The sequence below is a fragment of the Panicum virgatum genome, chromosome 4K (assembly GCF_016808335.1).
Source record: "Panicum virgatum strain AP13 chromosome 4K, P.virgatum_v5, whole genome shotgun sequence".
NCBI classification, from domain to species: domain Eukaryota; kingdom Viridiplantae; phylum Streptophyta; class Magnoliopsida; order Poales; family Poaceae; genus Panicum; species Panicum virgatum.
Window position 1 is genome coordinate 18,466,698 of NC_053139.1, and position 20,931 is coordinate 18,487,628.

The following is a 20,931-nucleotide window of genomic DNA, read 5'->3' on the forward strand; positions in this document are numbered from 1 at the left end:
CCTTTTGAACCTTAGCACGCACGGTCTTCACATATGTAGGTTCACATGTGCCTGAAAAAAATAAATGGGCAATTTTGCAACAATTTTTTTATGGAGTAGTAAATGCCCGGGTGAAAAAGATAGGCGTGGCCCTCGCATTGTGCCGTGGGGTGATGCACGCGCTGAGGGCATCGGTGTCCGCGGGCTGTACACTACAACCTCCCCTATAATAGGATCGCATCCCTGGCCGTATTGCTACACACGCTTGTTTCTTGCTTCAATGCTCGTTTCTAGCTTTAGAGTTTCTCAACTTCCTTGCCAGGCCTTCACCTCGCTGAAGCCCGTCTAGAACATTGTCTACGCCTTTACCCAGCGACTCCTTCGCCAGCGATGGCTTCGAAGGGAGACCGAATGAAGCTCCCGCCGACGTCCTTTCTTGGGCTGACTAGCATGACACCGGGAATGCTGGAGGACCTGGTGCAGCACGGTGTCATCGCTAAGGCCGCCGCCTGAGTGACGCCTGCCGGGCAGACTTCGGCCCACCCGGAGGCAGACGAAGTGGTGGTGTTCGAGGATTTCATTGCCACAGGCCTTCGGTTTCCTCTGGACTGGTGGTGGACATTTTCAAGTTGTACAAGGTGTTCTTACATCAAATGAATCCAAACTCCTTCTTGAGGTTGAGTCTGTACATGTGGCTGGCGAAGACTTGCAACGTCATTCCCAGCATTGAGGGCTTCGCTCGTATTTCGCGTGTGCACTATTAGCCGAAAGGCATCATTGTCCACTCGTCCGAAGGCGAGGGGACCGAAGCGGAGCCCCAATACAGCTGCTATACCTTCGTTTTTCACCCACTGCACCCAGCCCGATGGTGGCGTACAAGAACAAATGGGCGGAGGAATGAGCTTTGTTTTGATTTTACCACAAGGTCCCCCTCGACCCAGAGACAAACAAGCACTCCCTCGTTGTCAACAACATTCAGCCCCTAGAAATCCTACAAATATAATCTCACAAACTTATTAGTTCTATTGATTATGTTGTCACATAATCACAAAAATAACAAACAACGGCCCCATTAGCCTAATGGGGTCATGTTCCTTACAGTAGTGCTTATCGGCTGGCAAAACAACTGCAGGATATAGAAAAGGGGGAGCACACATCATTTTCAACTAATGGCGTCTCTAGGCTGATGTGGAAATCCTTTTGGAAGCAAGATGCCCATTACGCAAGGTATGTATCTTTGCTGGAAAGTAATGAATGATGGGCTGGCCACAAGAATACACGACCGAAGAAGATCGTCGGAAATGATTGTACATGTAAAATATGTGGGATAGAAGCGGAGTCCGTTGTACATGCTCTCTTACGATGCCCGCATGCCAAAGCGCTCAGGGAGAGGCCATGAGATACTATTGGAGTCAGGATGAGGAACAGCTGCTTTGTCGACATCCGGAGTGGGGCTGCTCATCATGTTAAGCGAATTTTTCTTAAGATTGAGCTGTTTCTCCTGTGGAGAATTAACCTGGCATATCAGGTACGCTGAGTATTACAAGCTCTATCATTTTTTGTACACAAGAATAGACAGGTATGAGGGCCTGCTTGGTTGGAGGCCATACCTCGCCACGCCATGCACACATTTTTTGGCCGCCACAGTCTGTGGCGAGATTTGCCCTGCGAAACAGTGTCTGGGCAGGGAACCAAGTAGCAGCTTTATGCACGTGGCAGCCACAGTTGTGGCGTGGTGTGGCTCCAAACCAAGCAGACCCTTAATTTTCCCCGGTAAGCTTGCTGTTCGGGTAAGGGGAAAAACAACCATGCCAAACTATATCTGAATAAAGTGCTGATAACATCCGCACGTATGCACACCGTTCCAACTAATTGGTTCAGGTTTTGCAATTGTTCTGAATTTGAAAAGAGACACATCTCTGAAATTTCGCATCCAGCCACAAAGAGTAAATAAAAGATCATAACAAATTTCATCCAAACATCATTTTTCAACATATAGCTTGTATATTTTCCAGTCATTATTATTTTTCCCGTGTGCGCGGCGTCCATGCATGGTTTTGATTGTTGATCACCCGTTGATAGTTGTCAAAACTCAAAAGACACGCGCGAGCGCCACTATCGCGACACCGTGGAGAACAAGGCCGCCGTATCCAAGCCGCGGCACCGCTCGCGGCGACGACGACGACCCTACTCGCCCGCCGCCGACAGACGCCGCATCTGTTCCCACTGATTTCACGCTGCAATTGAATGAAAGCACAACGCTTGAGAATTGATGCTAGTATGCTACATACTTTTTGTCTGAAAAAAAAAGCCAACCTGGTTGTGCTTGGGCAGAAGGTGATCGAGTATGATACGCCGCCGCCGCCGCCGCCGCAAGTGAAGGTGGAGGTGGCGTCGTCGTACGCGTAGCTGTAGGCCCGCGGGCACGACTTCTTGAAGAACTGCGAGTACGCCGTGGGCCAGCACGTGTTGGGGTTCCCGTGCTCCCCATGGCAGCAGTGCTCCGCCGACCCGAACGCCTCGCACGCGCTCCTGCACGCCACGGCGCGGCCGCCGGCGGCGTCGGATCCCATCCCCACCCGCAGCTCGGCGGGGCACGCGGCGTTCAGGTCCATGGCGCATCCCGTCACCGCGCAGTTGGGCCCCGCGGCCGCGCCGTGCGCGTGGTGCGGCACCACGAGCATCGGCAGGTTGTACCCGTCCACGAGGCTCACGTCGTAGAAGTCCATGCCGCCGTGGCCGTCGAACGTGAACTCCGCCAGGGTGGCCGGCGGTTTGGCTCCGTGGCCAGCGCAGTCCAGCCGCCCGGAGCCGCAGTTGCCGGTGGCGCAGGCGAACTTGCCGGCCGAGTCGGCGGCGCAGTGCGTGCGGCCCCAGAGGCGTCCCGACCATCCGTGCGGCGCCGGCAGCGACCGAGACTGGCCCGGCTCGAGGGCGAAGCCGGTGGTTTCTAGCGGTGGCGAGCCCGAGCTGGACAGGATCCCTGGCCACACAGTGTGCCCGCAATGGTTCGCAATGGTCAATGTTCTGGAGGAAACACCTGATCAATTTGTACCATACAAAAAGATTATCAGTTCGCGCAAGAAGGAAGCATTAAGAAAACAGAGAGCTTCACTCAGACGGGCGCGCGCGTGCCTTCATGGACTGGCAGCTCACCGCTAACGGAAACGATGAGGATGAGGAGTAGGACAATGGGAGGTCGGTGTTCTTGCCCCAACATTGCAGCTCAACTAATTGCTGCCCAGATGCCAACGATGTTAATGAGAGGCAAATGATGAGAAGCATGCGAACTTCTTGTTGGCAATGGCGAGTGCTGAGCTACCGTGCTATATAATGACATCCCCTACTCATATGCTCAGTGCCTACGTGGTGACTTGTGACTGGCAGCAAAGCTGCAGCTGCGCGGCAAGTGCTGTGGCTTTTCCGTGATTTTGACTAGACGCCTTTCCTATTTCCATGTGCTGCTACTTTAATTTGTTAACAAAAAAAAAAACAGACCAAAGTTTAGTGTGAGACGATCTGCAGTATATATATTATACTATTCGCGCAATACACACCTCGTGATTTCAGGATGCATGACAATTTAGCCCCTGATAAACTTTGTCGGTCCCTTTTCCCTGTCACCAGGAAACATATTAAAATTTGTAATAACTATAAGAAATAATCAGCTATATTTTCGAGAAAACTCAAACTGCATGCATCTCAAAAGTTGAACTAGCTAGCTGTGCATATGTTCCCAAAACGCTTGCCATGTTTGTCAGTATCAACATTTTCTCAATATGAGCTATAGGCCGGGAAAACAATTGTGGAGTTCCCCTTTTTGTTCATTTTTCAAAAATAACAGCGCAGACAGTAGTGGTGCACTTTGTATTGTTACAGAAAAATACATTGGGAAGCACAAAACTGATAAATTAGAGCATCTCCCATAGTTCCTCATCTCTCTTCCCCATCCATGTTTTTCTGAAAAAAAAGGAAAAAAATTCTCTACAATAGTTCCCCATCTTAGTTTCCCTTCTACTAACAATTGGCAAATTAGCTTTATTTGTGCATAAATATACGAACCCGATCGCTCCTCTCGATCGGAGTTTTTTCATCGCGGTCTTCTTCCCCGCACACAGGTGCCGCTCGCGCCGATCCCCTTTGCAACGTGAGAATCAATCCTCCAAGACACCCTGCTGCTCCCTATCACCATGCACACCCACATCGCTAAGGGAGCCGAAGCCACCAACACCCACTGCATCTCCCATCCCGCCCGAGCCCCTGCATCGTCACCAGGCCTGCTTCGACACAAATCGGACTGCCGCCACTTCTTCCCACACCAACTCCGGCCGCCACAGTCGTCGTCATCTTTCTTTTCCCCCAAATTTCAAGCTCTTTCGTGGCCTACATCGCTAGCAATCTTACTTGTAAGAAGCTCTTGTCTGCCAGCCATGAAAGTTTCCCGCGGAGTTGGCAAACAACAAGATTTGTGAAGAAAAGAATTAAAACTATTGGAGATGCTCTTACATTAGATAATCAAAGTATGCAATTTCCTGCCTCCCCACAATACGTTACGGTACTATAGCAAAAAGCCTCAATCTTTTTCCACTACTACAAAAATGAGTTTTATGGGAGGGTAAAATTCCATTTGCAGGAGCGGATGCAGTAGTACCGTAACGTTATCGTACTCTCTTTAGTTCAAAATATTGTATTAGTTTTCTAAAATGGAACTCCATTTTGGAGAAGTAGATTAAATTTTTGAACTAAAGAGAGTTGGAGGTGTCCCTAAGGGTCACTCATTGGCACCCCTATTTTCCACTACTACAAATATGAGTTTTTTAGCATACTACAAAAGTAAATTTTAGAGGCGTGTAAAATACCATTTGTAGGAGCAAGTAAGCAGGTGTGGTACGCGCTCTTGCTTTTTGCAGCTATAAATGGGTATTTGCAGCAATGGATAATTCTGTAAATTCATTTCTAGGGGGCAGGTAACACCGTCACAATTATTTTCTTTTTTTTGAGATGACACAGTACAACGCAGACACTCACAATGCACGCACACTCACAATTATTTTCTAGAAGCCGGCAATGCTGTTATTTTTGAAAATGAACAAAAAGGGAACTCCACAATTGTTTTCCCAGCCTATAGCTCTTGTTGAGAAAATACATAGCGGAGCACAAAACTGAAAACTTACTTCAGATAATCAAAGTACACAATTTCCGGCCTCCCCGCGATAGGTTACGATACTATAGCAAAAAGCCTCAATCTTTTTCCGGTACTACAAAGATGAGTTTTAGGGGTGGATGAAACACTATTTGTAGAGACAGGTGTGGTACCCGCTCCTACTTTTCGCAGCTATAAATGGTTGTTTGCAAGACCGAGTAACGTCCCTGCCTCTATAAATTCAATTCAAGAGGGCGGGTCACCGCAAGAAATTTTTTTTTTTTGAAAATATCAAAAGAAAAAAGAAAAAATATCCCAGCCAACCACCACCACAAGCCAAGCCACTCTACTATAGAGGTACAATTTTTTGATAAAATATCCACACTTTGCGTCAACCGGGTTTGAATCGCTTATCTCAAGTCTCACGGTACCCTACTCTCCACTACACTTTATGAGGTATGCTATTCTTTTGTATTAACTCTGAATCGATTTGTAGAAGCGGTGATGCTATCACCCACCTCTAAAATCAAATTTTAGTAGTGGGTGATGCCACCACCCGCTCCTGAAAATATTTTTTATTTCATTCTAAAAAATTCACGTAAATCTTTAAATATAGTAAAAAAAAATAAAAAAATTATAACTTTTAAATTATGGTTATTGTGCACTATGGATATAGGAAAAATATACCAAGTATATTTCATGTATAAAAAGGCTCAAATTATGGAATTCTCAAAGTATAACTTGATTTGTATGAGATACTACATAGTCGTAGCTATGTGTAGGTACAACTATTAAATGATCTTGTAATTCTAAACGGTCTTACATGGATAATGTGTACACTATAAAATTTTAGATCTTACCATGATAATTTAGATATGGAGCTACTCTACATCCGAGGTTGTTTGAAAAATCAAAACTTTTAGATTTTAAAATTAGAGAAATTATAATAATTTTTGGACTACTAAATAACCTTAAATTAAAATATTATCAATTACAAAAGTTTAGGTCCCATCAACCTCTACAATTTTGATATAAAGTTTGAATTATCATATGAAAAAATTAAAAATTTATTTATGTGAGACCATTTGTAGGGACGATTCATGCCATCATCCATTTCTGGAAATTATAGTGGTAGCTTGAGATCAAGAAACGTGAAAAAATAGTGGTAGTCTGAGATCAAGAAACGTGTTTAATTAATAAATGCTTCACTATCTAGGAATTTACTTCCCCATTTTAAATTATAGTTTGTTTTAGCTTTTCTAAATATATAGTTTTTTTGTGTATCTAGATATAGTATGTATAGGTGCAGCACAAATGCTGCATACATGTAAAAGTCAAAATGACCTACAATCCTAGCAAATCCTAGATTGATGTGCAGCAGCGACGAAGACTGTGTTCGGAGGACATGGAAACCTCTCCTTCGTGGGAAGTTCCATTGTGACGACGTCAAGGTGACCGTGCAGGGGTGATGAGCATTGCCTTTGTGGCAAGGTCCTCATCTACCTGGCGAGAGCTTTTAGTGGTGAGTCCAAACCCTTGATCAGAAGAGATTTGGTGTCTCCAAGCATATCTTAGGTGGAGTTCCAAAGTGTACTAGGGGTGGCTTTAGCCCACCCATATCATGAAAAAAAATTAAAATGCGAAGCTGCATTCCTCTAACCCACTAATTTACATTTCCGCAATCTTACTTCACTACTACAGAAGGGTTTTTGGTCCTGCACATTAATCCCGGCCATCATTAAGCACGGGATCAATGAAGACTTTAGTCCTGGGTCTAACAGCTATGGGGCTGTGGGGAACTTTAGTCTCGATTGGAGCTACCAACAGAAACTAAAAGTCACCCATTAGTCCCGATTGGTGGCTACAACACCAACCAGGCACGTGTTAGTTTAATATGAAGGCATCCCATTTGAAGTCACATGTGATGTGTAGATGGGGTGGTAAGGAAGCTATACACAAGACAAGAGGTCATGGGTTTGAGTCCTACTAGATGTAGAGTAAATTTTTTTTTTTTTGCATTGCACATACCCTTTGGTCCCGGATTGGGAACCAGGACTAAAGATAAGGGGTCTTTGGTCTTGGACTCGTTGTTCCGATTCCAAACTGAAACTAAATTGGGTTTGGAATCGGGATAAAAGGCTAAATCTGTACTAGTGCTTGTAACTTGTGTGTCTTTACTTTTGTAGTGTAATATCTTGTTACGATTGGCTCTAGATTGCAAAAATATTATTTGGGTGGATTGTATCATAATTCAGTTCATATCTTGTGCAATTTAGATGGAGACCATATGTAAATGTTTGAAGTCACCCAATTCACATTCTCCCCCCTGTTAGACTATCAGCACCAATTCCATTTGGGGTACCTCGCGTCGGTGGGTGGATGGGGCATCAATAATTGTTGTCAAACGAAAGCTATGCAACCAGAATAATTAAATGTCATTGAATCCCGCGCTTAAAGGGATCTGTGCGCCATGAAATTTATTCTATATGTGCTCAATGCTAATCAAAGAACCATTTAGTATTCTCTTGTCCTGTCCTTTATTAATTATTTGCATGAAAGGTGTACTCACCCATAGTCCGAAAAGAAAAATGGACAAATTGGATAGAATATGCCATTATCAATTGAAAAAATTTAGACGGTGATTATTAATTGAAAGACGCAGTGCCTTTTTTGCTGAAACTTCATAGAAAGATAATCCTCACCAGCTATACAGATCGCATATGTATCCCACTACTACACTGAGGCACGACGCAGGGTGCACACAATTTCCTGTCGGTGCTCAGCTGTTATCGTTGAAGCGTACGTAGGGGTGGTAATGGGCCATGGCCCTAATGGCCTCTTCACAGCCCAATAAAGCCCTTAAATTTTTTAGTTCAAAAATACATATGTTTAGAGCCCGGCCCTTTTAAGGCCCGATCCTTAGATTTTCTAGTTCAAAATGTTGGGCCCTTTACCACCCCTAAGCGTACGTCCACCAGATTCTCAAAACATAGAAAATCTCAGCGCCCACCGTGATGAACTATTTTCTCACTTGCACACTACCACACCAAACGTGCAAAAAAAATCTGATGCAATGTTTTAATCTGTGATGGATTTTTCGTGACGTTTCTGGATAACATCATGGATTCGGGTATATGGATGCCAAGCCAACAAAAATCGTAATGTTTGATCAATTTCATCACGATCCGGCTAAAAACATTGTGTCGCTTACGCAAATTCGTCATGAAGAATAAACTAAAAATCGTCATGACATTTACGGAAAAAATAGAAGAATACGAAAAAAATGAAAAAAAAAACTTGTGGAACCTATTAACTAACTCAACAGATTTGAACTTTCCATTGACCTATCAAACTTGATTTATTATTCTTCATGGCATTTAGTCTTTTTATTCGTTCTCTTCCACCTTGGAACCTATTAACTAACCCAAAAGTTTTGAACTTCCGTTGACCTGTGAAACTTGATTTATTATTCTTCCCAGCATTTAGTCTTTTTATACTTTCTCTTCCATGTTCCAGCACCAAGTCCCCATCCACAAAATGATAAAAAAAAAAACACAGCGGAGTGGGGTTTCAAACCTTAACGGTGTGGCTTAGAGTTGTGCACATCTACCTCTAGGCCACCTCCTTGTTTGTGGTAAGACTCGGCCCACAGCAGCCCAGGTTGCCAACTGAAATTTACCTGAAAAACGAAAAAACAGTGCAAGTAGAGAGGGGTTCTAACCTGAGAAGGTGGAGTCCAATCCAGTGCGCCTAACGGTAACGGCCCTAACCACTGAGCTATGTTGGTTGTTGTGTCTTAATTTGTCATTTTAGCTCTTTTGTCTATTTAAAAGTACACTGTTTTAGTGCGTGAGGATGGAGAACACACGAATAGTTAATATTTCTCCTTTTAATATAATTAAAAATTGTACCCGGTATTTCTCTGCCATAAAGAATCCAAATTTGATAGTTCTTTTTTCTAATTTTTTCTAAAATTTTGAACTTACACTCTATGGCATATGTTTGTACATAAATTGTTATTTCTCATATCCTTTTTTACACCAAGTTTTCTTCTAACCAAGTAGAAAATAGAAAATCACTTTTTGGCATAGCAGTTACCAATGTAACTTCACATTTTCTAACAATATGGTAAAAATGAGGTTGTGTTTAGATTTGAGGTGCATATGAGTTCAATAACATTGTAAGGTATTCAAATCGCAAAGTTTAACTTGAGTTATAAAAAAACTAGATGACACATGTATCCTTTTGTGAACAATGTATGGTCTCACTTGACTAAAATTATCTAAGTTTTTTTTTATGGCGAGCTTGCGGACCAAAACATGTTGCCATGTTAATTGTGTTTGTACATTTCTATTTCTCTACATTCAAAACTACAGTCCACTTTTCTTTTGTTTGAAGTCATCTAATTCTAACTTCGGCCGAGTTTTGTAACAATACATTAACATTTATAATACTTAATAAATGCACTATCAAGAAATATTTTATGATGAATTTAATGCAACAATTCCAATATTATAAATATGTGTGCTTCTTTGTATAAACTAAGGATGGCAAAGGGGCGGGCTCGAATCGGGTGGAGTGTCTGGGCACTCAAAATCAAAACCCGAACTTAAAACCCCAATCTACCCCAAACACCAATTCGGGTGACAATCCATTCCCAAAACTGAAACCCGCGGATCCACAAAACCTAATGGATATAATTCGAAGCCCAGGCTTGGGCGGGCAGACCGGACACCAAGGTCGCGGCTCATGGAGTGGTGGGCGGCGCCGAGGCCAGCGGGGCCGCCATGCAAGCATGCGGCCGCCATGTGGGTCACCTCTGTGGCTGACTAGGCCTGGGTGCGGGCATGCGGCCGCGGTGGCCATACTGGGCACGGGCAGCCTCCGCCTGACTCTGCGTCTGCACACCGCATCTGTGCCGTGCGGGACTGGGTGCAGGGTTGCGCAATGCCGACGTGTTGCCGTTCACCTGTGCGGATGGATGATGGTTCAGAGAAAGAGGGTTGAAGGATAAGGATTTCAGGCTTCTATACTTAGTGTTGCTAGGTGTGCTTCTAGTGGTTTGAATTTTTAGGTGCCTGATGGAGCTCCATCGATGAATTTATGAATCCATCTCAATCTAGCAGTATTTCATATCTGAACCTGCAAATCCATGGGCGAAAATTAGGAACTAAAACTGAAACTAGCAGACCCGAAACCTGTGGATATCAGCCCTGAACTTGATCAGCTGCCATCTTTAGTATAAACTTGGTCGAAACTAAATTTTTTTTGAATTAGGACAACACTGAAATTGACTATAATTGGGAACAAATGGAGTATCATATATGGTGTTGTGCGCTTATAGGTATCTTTCCAACTAACGAGATTGTGATAATAGGAACATAATATACTAGCTATGTGGAACAATCTTATGAAACCAAAACACTAAGACATCCTACTTTAAAATCTATAATGGGGTACCCCAATTAATTACACAATTATTTTGAGTTTACTTATCTATTTCTCTATGTGGTTATGAATTACCCTAGACCTATGGAAGACAGGTCAAGATTCTAAGAATCACAAATCAAATTAAACATTATGAATCAAACCTGAACCAACAAATTCCAAGAATCACAAATCAAATTAAGTAGTATGAATCAAACCTAAACCAACTGGTCGTCGGGACCAACGTTAAGGTTAACTACCCTCACAAAGGAAGCCATGCTGATGGTGCGACGTGATGCCCCGGTAATGTGGCCTGATCAATCTTGCAAGCGGTGAAAAGCACCGAAACAAGATCAAGGGATGATGTCAGCGTAATGGGAACGAGGGTACCCATAACCCTGGACAAAAGTGTGGTTAGTGAACTAAGGCCCACTAACCATACTCAAGGCGGAAAACCCATTCCACACAGGGAGAACTGGATCGCGGACCATCCGTCCCGGTGGGGCCCACGGGACAGCATCCATCGAGACCCTAGAGGGAGGGCTTTCCTTCCCCTAGAAGGAAACTCGCTCGGTAAAAAGCATCTTTACCGGGCAAGAACCCAAGGGGTTCATGGCGGCACACTGCCGCTCAGGTGTGGGGCCTGAGGAGGGTGCGGCTTCCCCGTAAAACACCATGATTATGGAGGAGCCGTGTTAGCAGACGCCGGGGAAAGTCAGCATGGGGGGACGGACCTCTGAGCCACATCCCATCAGCTGGCGATGGACGGTGGTGGGGGCCCGCCCCAGTCCCTTCATGTCACATCAGGGTCACCCGGGACAGCTGCCCGGGGTTGACTCGGGGCACCCCAGGCGGAGGTCCCCACGGTGGGAGGACAAAGAACAATGTTGGTGGTCATTAATTATAGCAATGACCACCAATATCTCGGTAAATCAAGTGGGTATAAATATATTTCTACGCATTATATGCTTTAAACTAACATATTCCACAAGTTTTGGTGGTATGAGATGTTTTGCAGGATTGTGCTCAGAATATGCAAGAAATGACACTAAATGGAGCATATTCAAGGATAGTGAAACAATGGACATAATATGACACTATTACAAACATTGTCAAATGCTAAATTTGTCATTGTCATGTTAAAGAGCTCATTGAGATGGTCGAATTGGACATTTGGTTCACCCCATTCGGAGTCCGGACGCAAAAGTTATGCAAATTACAAGTTTCGAACTCGTGTTGTGCAAACTGCAGGCCGGCCGACCTCACTTAGGCCGGCCGGCCCGACACCTTTGCCAATCATGTCATTCCTTGCCACAAGATCATTAGTGATGAGAACATCCTCCACTATTAACCACTGGCAAAGACGCAAGAAGGGGCCAAGTGACCCAGTTATAGTCGGGCGGCGACCGTGTGAGCCTCTAAATAATCACACCTTGCTTAGCTTAGGAGGAGGAAGCCACCTTAAAAGGAAGAGCCACCCTTCTCCTATTGGACTAGTCTTTTAGGGAGATTGGGCCTTTCCCCGAGTGGGTGTGGTTAAGAACTGTTGGAGTTCGGGCAACCTTAATTTATTGGGCCTCGGCCAATCCCACCTGGGCCGGATGCATCATTTTCCTTGTTTAATGGGGTGGGGATGATGAGGACATCCTCCACTATTAACTGCTGGCAAAGATGCAATAAGGGGCCAAGTGGTCCAGTTATAGTCGGCGGCGACCATGTGAGCCTCTGAATAATCCCACATTGTTTTGCTTGGGAGGAGAAAGCCACCTTAAAAGGGAGAGCCACCCTTCCCCTATTAGACTAGTCTTTTAGGGGATTGGGCCTTTCCCCGGGTGGAGGTGCCTAATAATTACTGGGGTTCGGGCAACCTTAATTTATTGAACCTCGGCCAACCCAACCTGGGCCGGATGCATCAATTAGGGACCTCCTAGGTCGGATGCATCAATTAGGGACCCCCAATAGACCTCCATGCACTGGATATACAAGCAAATACAAAAGATATGGTCGGAAGGCTTCCACCATGGATTAGATGGCCACAACTCGAAGCAAACTCAATCAAATTTAGCGAAACTAAGTGCGGATGATTTGTGATGATCATCCACTACACAATGGAAGTTGATTGGATGGATTTGGTGGAAATTCTAGGATGGTCGGCCTCACTTAGGCCGGTCGGCCTAGCAACTCCGTGCTTTCAACCCAAGCAACCGTCAACGAACTTCAGGATGCAATCAGGAGCGTTCACCAGGAGGTCAGCTCCAGATGGTGCCACGCCTAGGCCGGCCGGCCTAGGGAGGCCGGTCAGCTCCACATGTCAATGTTTGAAGCTCATCTTCACGTGGAAGTTAAGTCAACCGCCAATATTGCGTACACTTGAAGCCCCAGGCATTTACCGACCTCTAGCTAGCTATAAATAGAACCCCTCTCCCTCATTCTCACTTGTACCTTCCTTCACCACTTCTCTCCCACAAGGGGAGGCGCCCCTAGGGGTGGTGCTTCCCTGTGTAATTCAAAGATTAGTTCGGGAGTTAGAGTCAGGAGTTCTCTTTGGTTCTAGAGTCGTCTTCAGGAGTCTTAGTATGAGTTCCATTGTATCTTTACTCTCTTGTAAGACTTTATAGTGGTATTTACCGCATTTCTTTCATGCCCTGTTTACATTCCGCGGTCATTCTAATGTTTAGATTAGTACCGGAATAGTTGTAGAGCTAAGTAGTTGGATTGTTCTCTGTGTTCCCTTTCATTCACAGGATCCCATGTCCGCATGGACAACAAGCTCTATGAAGCGTCCCCTCATAAGAGAGAACTTAAATGTGATACAAAACACTAGTCCCAGGAGGCTGATGCCACATTTATTACATCAGATGGTTCATAACCGTACAAACCTTGGAGGACACTCGATACAGATAATGATAATAAGTAACCAAGCTACGACATAACACCAAACCGCAACCCACATGGGGTCTAGCTCAGGCTCAGAGTACTGCGTCAGCGAAAACATCTCGGTCAGGGCCGGTTCCACAGGCAAGGTTGGGTGTAGAACGATAACCCTACTCAGCGTCGTCTGGCACGAAGTCTGGGTCTTCTTCTATAAAACGTAAGAATGGGGTGAGTACAAACGTACTCAGCAAGTCCAACCACACCCACGGAGGGGGTTATATCAGAATAATATGCACAGGTAAATCAAGGGTGAGGTTACAGTTTAATTTGCGAAAAGCTAAGTTTTTATGCAGGGGTTTATTTAGCAGAAAACATTTCAGAAACCAGTTTTTGTATTGAGTAACACAGAGTTCAAGTTTTAAACTGCTACCAGACTCCCCGTCCGTCGTAGCACACGGCACAACTGCCGGACACAATTCCAAAACAACTCACACCAGCCCATCCCAATAAAACACTAGTTATGTGACCACACCGTAACTCGCCCAATACCGTGGGCACGGCTATTCGAATAGATTCTTAACTCTGCAGAGGTGTGCAACTTTACCCACAAGTAGGATACCACAATCCGAACACCGTCGTGTCGGTGTAGATCCCAACATAGCCATTACCCACCTTAGCTAAGCCTGACTAGCCATCACGGGATTCACCAAGGGGTCATCGACCTAACTCTGAGGTATAACCGGGGTATAAGTCACACTGAGCATATCCCTTCTCCTTGGTCACCCGTTGCTCTCAGCCCTCCTGATGGCTATCACACCAACTAGTGGGATTTATGCTACGCCGTTGCCCATTCAACGGTCGAGTGGTTTGCACGATAGTGGAGTTAGGTGAGATGACACACCAACTCAGTCCTTAGACACGACAAGATGGATATCTCCCTCCTTTGCCCTGCCTTATTGGCACGAGCACACCAAATGGCAAATCCGTAGAAATGCCATCCATCCCGTCTAAACTTTCTTTACAAAAACACCACATTTATCCCATCCCACATACGCACGCATTTTCTTTATAAAATAGATTGCATTATGAGTAAGGTCCTAAGCGTTCTAATATCGATTAACGTCCAAGCACAATCAGAAATTAATCTAGGTGGTCAAGGAATGGTCATCACAAATCAAGGGGTGGCTATCCAACCGTGTTATCATGAAAGCAAAACATATGCAATTTTATAAAGCAGGCCATTGGGTTGTGTTTATAAAAACTAGGACAGAAACATGCATCGAAGGATGGGATTGAACTTGCCGTCTTCAAAGCCTTCTGGGATGTCCTGTCCTTCGGGCTCGGGGTCGTGGAACGGGTCTGTTGGCGCTCCTTAAGTATCCATTTTATCCCCTGTTTAACTTTGATAATGGCATGAATTTAATATCAAAATTACTAACCATCCTAACCTCGGCCCAATTATTGGTCGTTTTCACGTTTGCACATATATTTTGGAGGTACTTCGTTTTTGCAGGTTTTTGACCAATTTTGGAGCATGAAATGGCGAGGCCCACGATCACGCGATGACACTTAGAATGACGAAAGCCAAAGCCCAAACAAAGGATCGAAGGCCATGATGATTAGAGGCCCATTCATGCACATCCACCCTCCAATGAAGCCCAAAAGACAAAGCCCACAAGATAAGATTGAGATGCTTCGGGGCTAAGCAAAGCAAAGAGATATTTAAGGAAGGATTTTCCATCCTATCCTTCTTCTCGAAGAAATCTCGAAGATAACGACGTCTAAAGGGGTGCAATCGTGAAAGACATAAACTCTAGAAGATTCCAGGAGACTTGGGGAGAAAGTTGAGCACCAGCTGGCGAAGGAAAGACCCAGGCCGGCCGGCCTAGGCTCATTGGGCCGGCCGGTCCAGCCTGTTTTTAGGTCGGTTCGACCTCCCCTTTGACCGAGGGTTCCCTGAGGTTATTTAAAGACCCCTTCCCAAGGTTCACGGAGAGAGCAATTCGGGAGACGACGCCAAGGAGCAGAGAAGATAGAGGGACACCTCTCGGAGAGCCGAGGGTCGTGCTAGTTGTCTAGGGTTTGCCCTAGCCGACGTGGGAACCTTGCAAGGAAGACCACGTCGGAGTTCTGGAGCTAGGATCATCAAGATCAAGGTAGGGCCCCGGTTGTGATCTTGTGATGTACTATCATTCATGGTGAAGTTATTTGTGTTTCCGAATGTTTAGCGACCATGTTCTCCTCTTTCGATTTCGTTCTTTTCTTTGGGTTCGCTTCATCTTAGATCTATTATCGAGATAGATCACTTAGCATGATCTTGTAGTCATGGTGGCTAGAGGTTCATGGCGGAACTACCAAAGTGAGTTCGACTTGCTTCAGGGTATCCCGTTGAAAAGGGGGGCGTCGTGACAGGCCGTCTCCACAGAGTAGGTTGGGTATCGAGGGATCGGTTTGGAGATTTTGGGTTTAAAGAGGCTTTTCATTGAGATTCACATCTATCTTACTTCACTTTATCTAGCTGGAACTACAACATATGCATGATCTAGGTGATCTAGATTGGTTATCTCTAACTTTCTCTTGCTACCTTCGGTGTTTGTCGTGTTTTTAGTAGATTAGATTCGTTTTCACCATCTCACATAAAGGAATCTCTATGCTAGTAGATTGTTTCTTATCTCTTTGGTTCCGTGGATTGATAAACCTTGGGGGAATACTCTGAGGGAAAAGCTACAGGAAACCGTGCGCTTGCGATATATAAATCGGGGGCGCTAAGGAGCGTCAACAAGCTTTTCTAGCTCCGTTGCCGGGGAACCATCGATTTAAGATCCAATCTTACTTGCATTCGTAAATATTTCTTGATTTTTCTTTTTGATTTTTTTTAGATCTCTTATTTTTTCTAAGCTAACTAAAAAACGGATCTATTTCACGAAAATCAATCTAATCTAGAGTTTTCTTTATTTTGATTTATTTTTCTTTTATGTTTTAGATCTTGTATATTCATCTTTTAGATCTCGTATATATTTTTGTTTTTCACTAACCCCTAACAGGAGATGGACGGGAGCCTCTCCAACAAACTCGAAAATTTTGTGGATGATCCAGAAAAAAATTTACAGGCAAAGGAGACGAGAAGCACGATCAAAGAAGCCGGAACTAGTAGATCCAAAAGTTGAAGCCGACGATTCATCGTCTTCACCTCAAGCAACTCCACCAACAAGTCCAAAGGAGGCGTCACTTCACCAAGGGATGGCGCAACCGGAGCCGGAGCGTACGATCGGAGAGCTATGCACTCCGGACGTTCGGGACTTGCCAATCCAAAATCTCGACAACATCGGAGTTCCGTTCGAGATCAAGCCTTCAATCATAAGGATGGTGCAAAGCTCGCCCTTCACTGGAAAAGAAGACGCTAATCTACATCTTCAAGCGTTCCTCCAACTATGCCGCACCTTCGACATGCAAGGGATGACTCAAGATCAAATAAGAGCGAGGCTCTTTCCATTCTCTCTACTTGGGAGAGCGCTGCAATGGTTTCATTCTCTACCACCGCACACGGTGCAAAATTGGGAGTCCTTGATGAAAGAGTTCATGACGGAGTTCTACTCACCGGACAAGACCCAGATTCTGCGCAACAAGATTGCAACATTCGCGCAAGCCCCGACAGAGACTATTGCCGAAGCCTATGAGCGCTTCAACAACTACATCCGCGCCGTACCTCATCACAAGTTCTCAAGGGAGGATGTGGTCCAGAAGTTCTATCAAGGCCTCACTACTGCATCAAGGGGGATCATTGACGCATCGGCCGGAGGCTCTATCATTGAACTCACGCCTACTCAAGTTTTCAAACTATTCAAGAAGGTGGCGGACAATGACGCATGGGCATCATCGGGGCGCCTGCAACCACTCCAAGCCGTGGGCGCCGCGAAGAGTGTATTACAAGTGGAACGCGAAGAAGTGCTAGAAGGGAAGATCGACTCGCTCATGAGAAGATTGGAGAAGATGGAAGTGGAAAAGAGAGAAGCCCAAGCTATCGATTTGAAGGCGGCCGAAGCAAGGTCTACATGTGAAGAATGTGGAGAGTACAACCATGTACAAAAGAATTGCCCGGAGGAAGCCAAGATGCTCGACTACATGAAAAAGGGAGAATGGATTCCGCCGACCAATTTCCGCTACGGGCAAGGTAGACCCCAATTTAATGCAAGCTCTTCCATTCAAAACTCGGTGCCTCTTCGTATACAATTGAAGGAGTTTATGGAGGAGCAAGGCAAGATCAACAAGGACACCATCACCAAGTTCAAGGCTATGGACAAGATCTTGGAGAACATTGATGGCAAGGTGACGGAGGTCGGGAGCTCTAATCTTCAAGTACTCAACATGATGAAGATGCTAGAAACACAAGTAGCCCAGCTCGCCGGACGCCTATCTAGCAACGAAGGAAAATTGCCCGGGCAACCTCAAAGTCCGGAGATGGCTAAGGCAATTCAAACTCGCTCGGGAAAGGAGACCGAAGAACCCGAACATGCAGCGGGAGCAAGGAAGCCTAAGCCAAGAGTTGAAGTGGAGACCATCATCAAGGACAAGGCACCTACTCCTATGCCAGAGATAGTCACCGAAGAGCCAGAGTTTGAGCTAGATGATATAGACACCAAGATTCTACCGCCAAGGCCACGATACCGCAAAGGTAAACACGAAGATGAGCAATTCAACAAATTTGTTGAGATGGTACGCAGGTTGAGCATCAATATGCCGCTCTTGGAAGCTCTACAAGTTCCGACGTATTCTCGCTACTTCAAAGACATCATGGGAAACAAGCGCGAGATACCGCCAAGCACTGTCAAGCTAACTGAGGAATGCAGCGCGGCAATCGCTAATGAAGCTCCAGAAAAGAAGAGGGACCCCGGATGTCCTACCATCCCGTGTTCCATTGGATCTCTTATGTTCGAAAGAGCACTTTGTGATCTCGGTGCAAGTGTGAGCGTCATGCCAAAGAATGTGTTCGAGAAGCTATGCTTACAGGAGCTGGAACCCACCGCCATGTGCCTAGAGTTAGCGGACAATTCCGTTCGCTATCCTTTGGGAATCGCCGAAGACGTGCCCGTGAAGATTGGAGAACACTTAATCCCCGTTGACTTTGTGATTCTCGATATGGGAGAAGGGAGCAAGGCGCCTCTCATACTTGGGAGGCCTTTCCTCAAGACCGCAAGGGCAAACATCGACGTTGGCAAGGGGGAGATTAAGTTCGACATCAATGGCACCACAAGCGAATTCAAGTTTCGTCCACGCCTCGAGGTATGCAACATGATCAATGTTAAATATGTTCCGCCTCACCGCCGTGTCACAGAGGAGAAGCCAAAGAAAGAAGAGGAGCCGAACAAGAAGGAAGCGAAGAAGGAGATAGAAGTCGTTGCGTCCATCGCAACAAAGAAGATCGTTGCACCCGTCAAGAAGAAAGCTAAAAGCCCGCCTGTGAAGACCAAAAAGAAGACTAACGAAGAAGACAAACCCGTACCAAGGATTGTGCGGAAGTGGGTACCCAAGACTGCAGCGCCATCACCGAGCGTTGGTCCGAAGTGAAGAAGAAGAAAGTCTAGCTATAGACTATAAACGAAGCACTTTGCGGGAGGCAACCCGTTCGTCGAGTCAAGAATAAAGCTGCCGGGAGTTCAACCCGTTCGTCGAGTCAAGAATAAGCTGCCGGGAGGACAACCCGTGAAAAGTTTAGGTAAGTGAGTCGAGAATTTTGCTACGCAAGGACATGATATACTTTTGAACAATTGGTCGTTCGGTCAAACAATTCAATTTGGATTTTATTCGCTCGGTCATTCCAATGTTATTTCTTATTTTAAACCAATGACATGAGCCATCCTAAGATTTATTTGCCTCTTCTTGAGAAAGCCACATCCAAAATTCCATACCTATTTTTGGCGACCGTCCTCTCCATGACGGCCGGACCAAGTTGAGTTAAAACACACGAGTAGAGCCGCGCTATGTTACTTAAATTCTTGATGCGTAGGTTCACACAAACATAGAGAGAATTTTCAGTTTCATCACCATAGTATTAGAATTTTCCTAACTTTATTATTCTCTTTTTCAAAAATCTCTCTCTCATTTTGGCAAAAATTAGAACCTAAACCCAATACCCACGGTTGAATTCGAGATTGTTCACTATCAATTCATGAAAGTGAACGGTTCCAATGCAACCAAAATTAATGTAGTCGGGAAATATTTTCGACTTACAAATGTAAAGATGTTTCAATTCCCCTCTAATTATTCATTTAAACTCATTGCATGCTTTGAGGCAATTCTGAAATTTCGAAGTTAGAGGAGGATTAAACATCTAAGCATGATTTGGAAAGGGTTTATGTGCTTGATTAACATCCATTGATCAAAGTGAGTTCACGGGAAAGAGTAGTGCTCTCTACCTACCATCACATGCAAATAATTCAAAGGAGGGAGCAGCCATGCATGGGAAGGACAAGTGATTTTCAGCAAAGATGGCACCATGTGATGAATGATTAAGCATGGGACAAGGTGAATGACACAAAGTGGAGAAATAATGTTGCAAGTGGACATTAAAGGCAAAGAAGGAGTGGTTCACATGATTTGGGCGGTGCAAAGCATACAAGATGTACTGGACAGAAACAAATAATTGCACCAGGAATCCACCAGAGAAAATTGAAGTGGAGAAGAGGGAAAAACACCCTAGGCCGGCTGGCCCCAAGGCCCTAGGCCAGTCGGCCTGGCCCCTATTTATGCCCTCTGGTGCTCCCCTTTGGCAGGTATGCTCCTCACACATTTCCTTGCTTATGTTCTTCAAGTTCTTTGCCCAGAAACATCAGTTAGAGCCCTGAAAAATTCGTCCACCAAAATCTACTCCAAAAATCTCAGAAAATTCACCACAATTCCTAGTTTGTTCCACTCTTCGATATATTGTTCTCCCGCCGGCAAGAAACCCCCGGTGTGTTTGTTTTTGAGTGTGTGCAGCAAGGAGTCACCATGAGTGACCTCATGAAGTTCATCGCCGGGAGGAGAAGGACACGTTCATCAACATCCGACGCATCGGCAAGTTCTTCGCGGAGGCACTCGGTCTCCGAGTCTCCGCGGAGCATGGAGGAAGACAACCCCGCACCGAGGAGCGACATGTTGCTCCTTGGTGGGATGAGAGACCCGAGAAGCTCCTCCATGAGATTCACCGAAGGGATGCCACCTCCTCCACGGCGTTCGACAAGGTCATCCGCACCACCACCATACAAGTCCAAGAATTCAGAATATGGGTTTATTATCTTGTCGAAGGAAGAAGAAGAAAGGCTCAAGTTCATGAAGGGAAGACTACGAGCAAATTATGATTTTGATGATGAAGCATTGGTGAAGCTGGGATTTCATCATGACATCTATGAGCTATTGGAGAACATCGGTTGGAAGTTATTTTCCGATGGTGTCACGGTTGATATGCAAGAAGAAGTGGCTCTTGAGATGTTCATGACATTAGAAAAATCAACAGAAATGGTGGATGGTGA

At 45.2% G+C, this 20,931-nt stretch overlaps 1 protein-coding gene across 2 annotated transcripts; it reads right to left on the reverse strand.

The window, feature by feature from the left end:
* Positions 1–1,851: 1,851 nt before the first annotated feature.
* LOC120703376 (thaumatin-like protein 1b) lies at positions 1,852–3,284 on the reverse strand. Of its 2 annotated transcripts, none has more exons than XM_039987423.1 (3): positions 3,136–3,284; positions 2,296–3,019; positions 1,852–2,216 (listed from the first exon to the last, which is right to left on the reverse strand). In XM_039987423.1, the coding sequence occupies exons 1-3, from the start codon at positions 3,197–3,199 to the stop codon at positions 2,072–2,074; spliced, it is 933 nt and encodes a 310-aa protein (XP_039843357.1). In that variant the 5' UTR covers positions 3,200–3,284; the 3' UTR covers positions 1,852–2,071. The 2 variants fall into 2 exon arrangements, with proteins under 2 accessions (XP_039843357.1, XP_039843356.1); XM_039987422.1 differs by having other exon boundaries at positions 3,115–3,284.
* Positions 3,285–20,931: the final 17,647 nt, after the last annotated feature.

Bases quoted from the DNA above. Each gene is read 5' to 3' on its own strand.
- LOC120703376 (XM_039987422.1), bottom strand. From the start codon at position 3,199: ATGTTGGGGCAAGAACACCGACCTCCCATTGTCCTACTCCTCATCCTC. The intron at 3,020-3,114 runs GCACGCGCGCGC...CAAATTGATCAG, and splicing joins TGAGCTGCCAGTCCATGAAG to GTGTTTCCTCCAGAACATTG. The intron at 2,217-2,295 runs GTTGGCTTTTTT...ATTCAATTGCAG, and splicing joins TTCTGCCCAAGCACAACCAG to CGTGAAATCAGTGGGAACAG.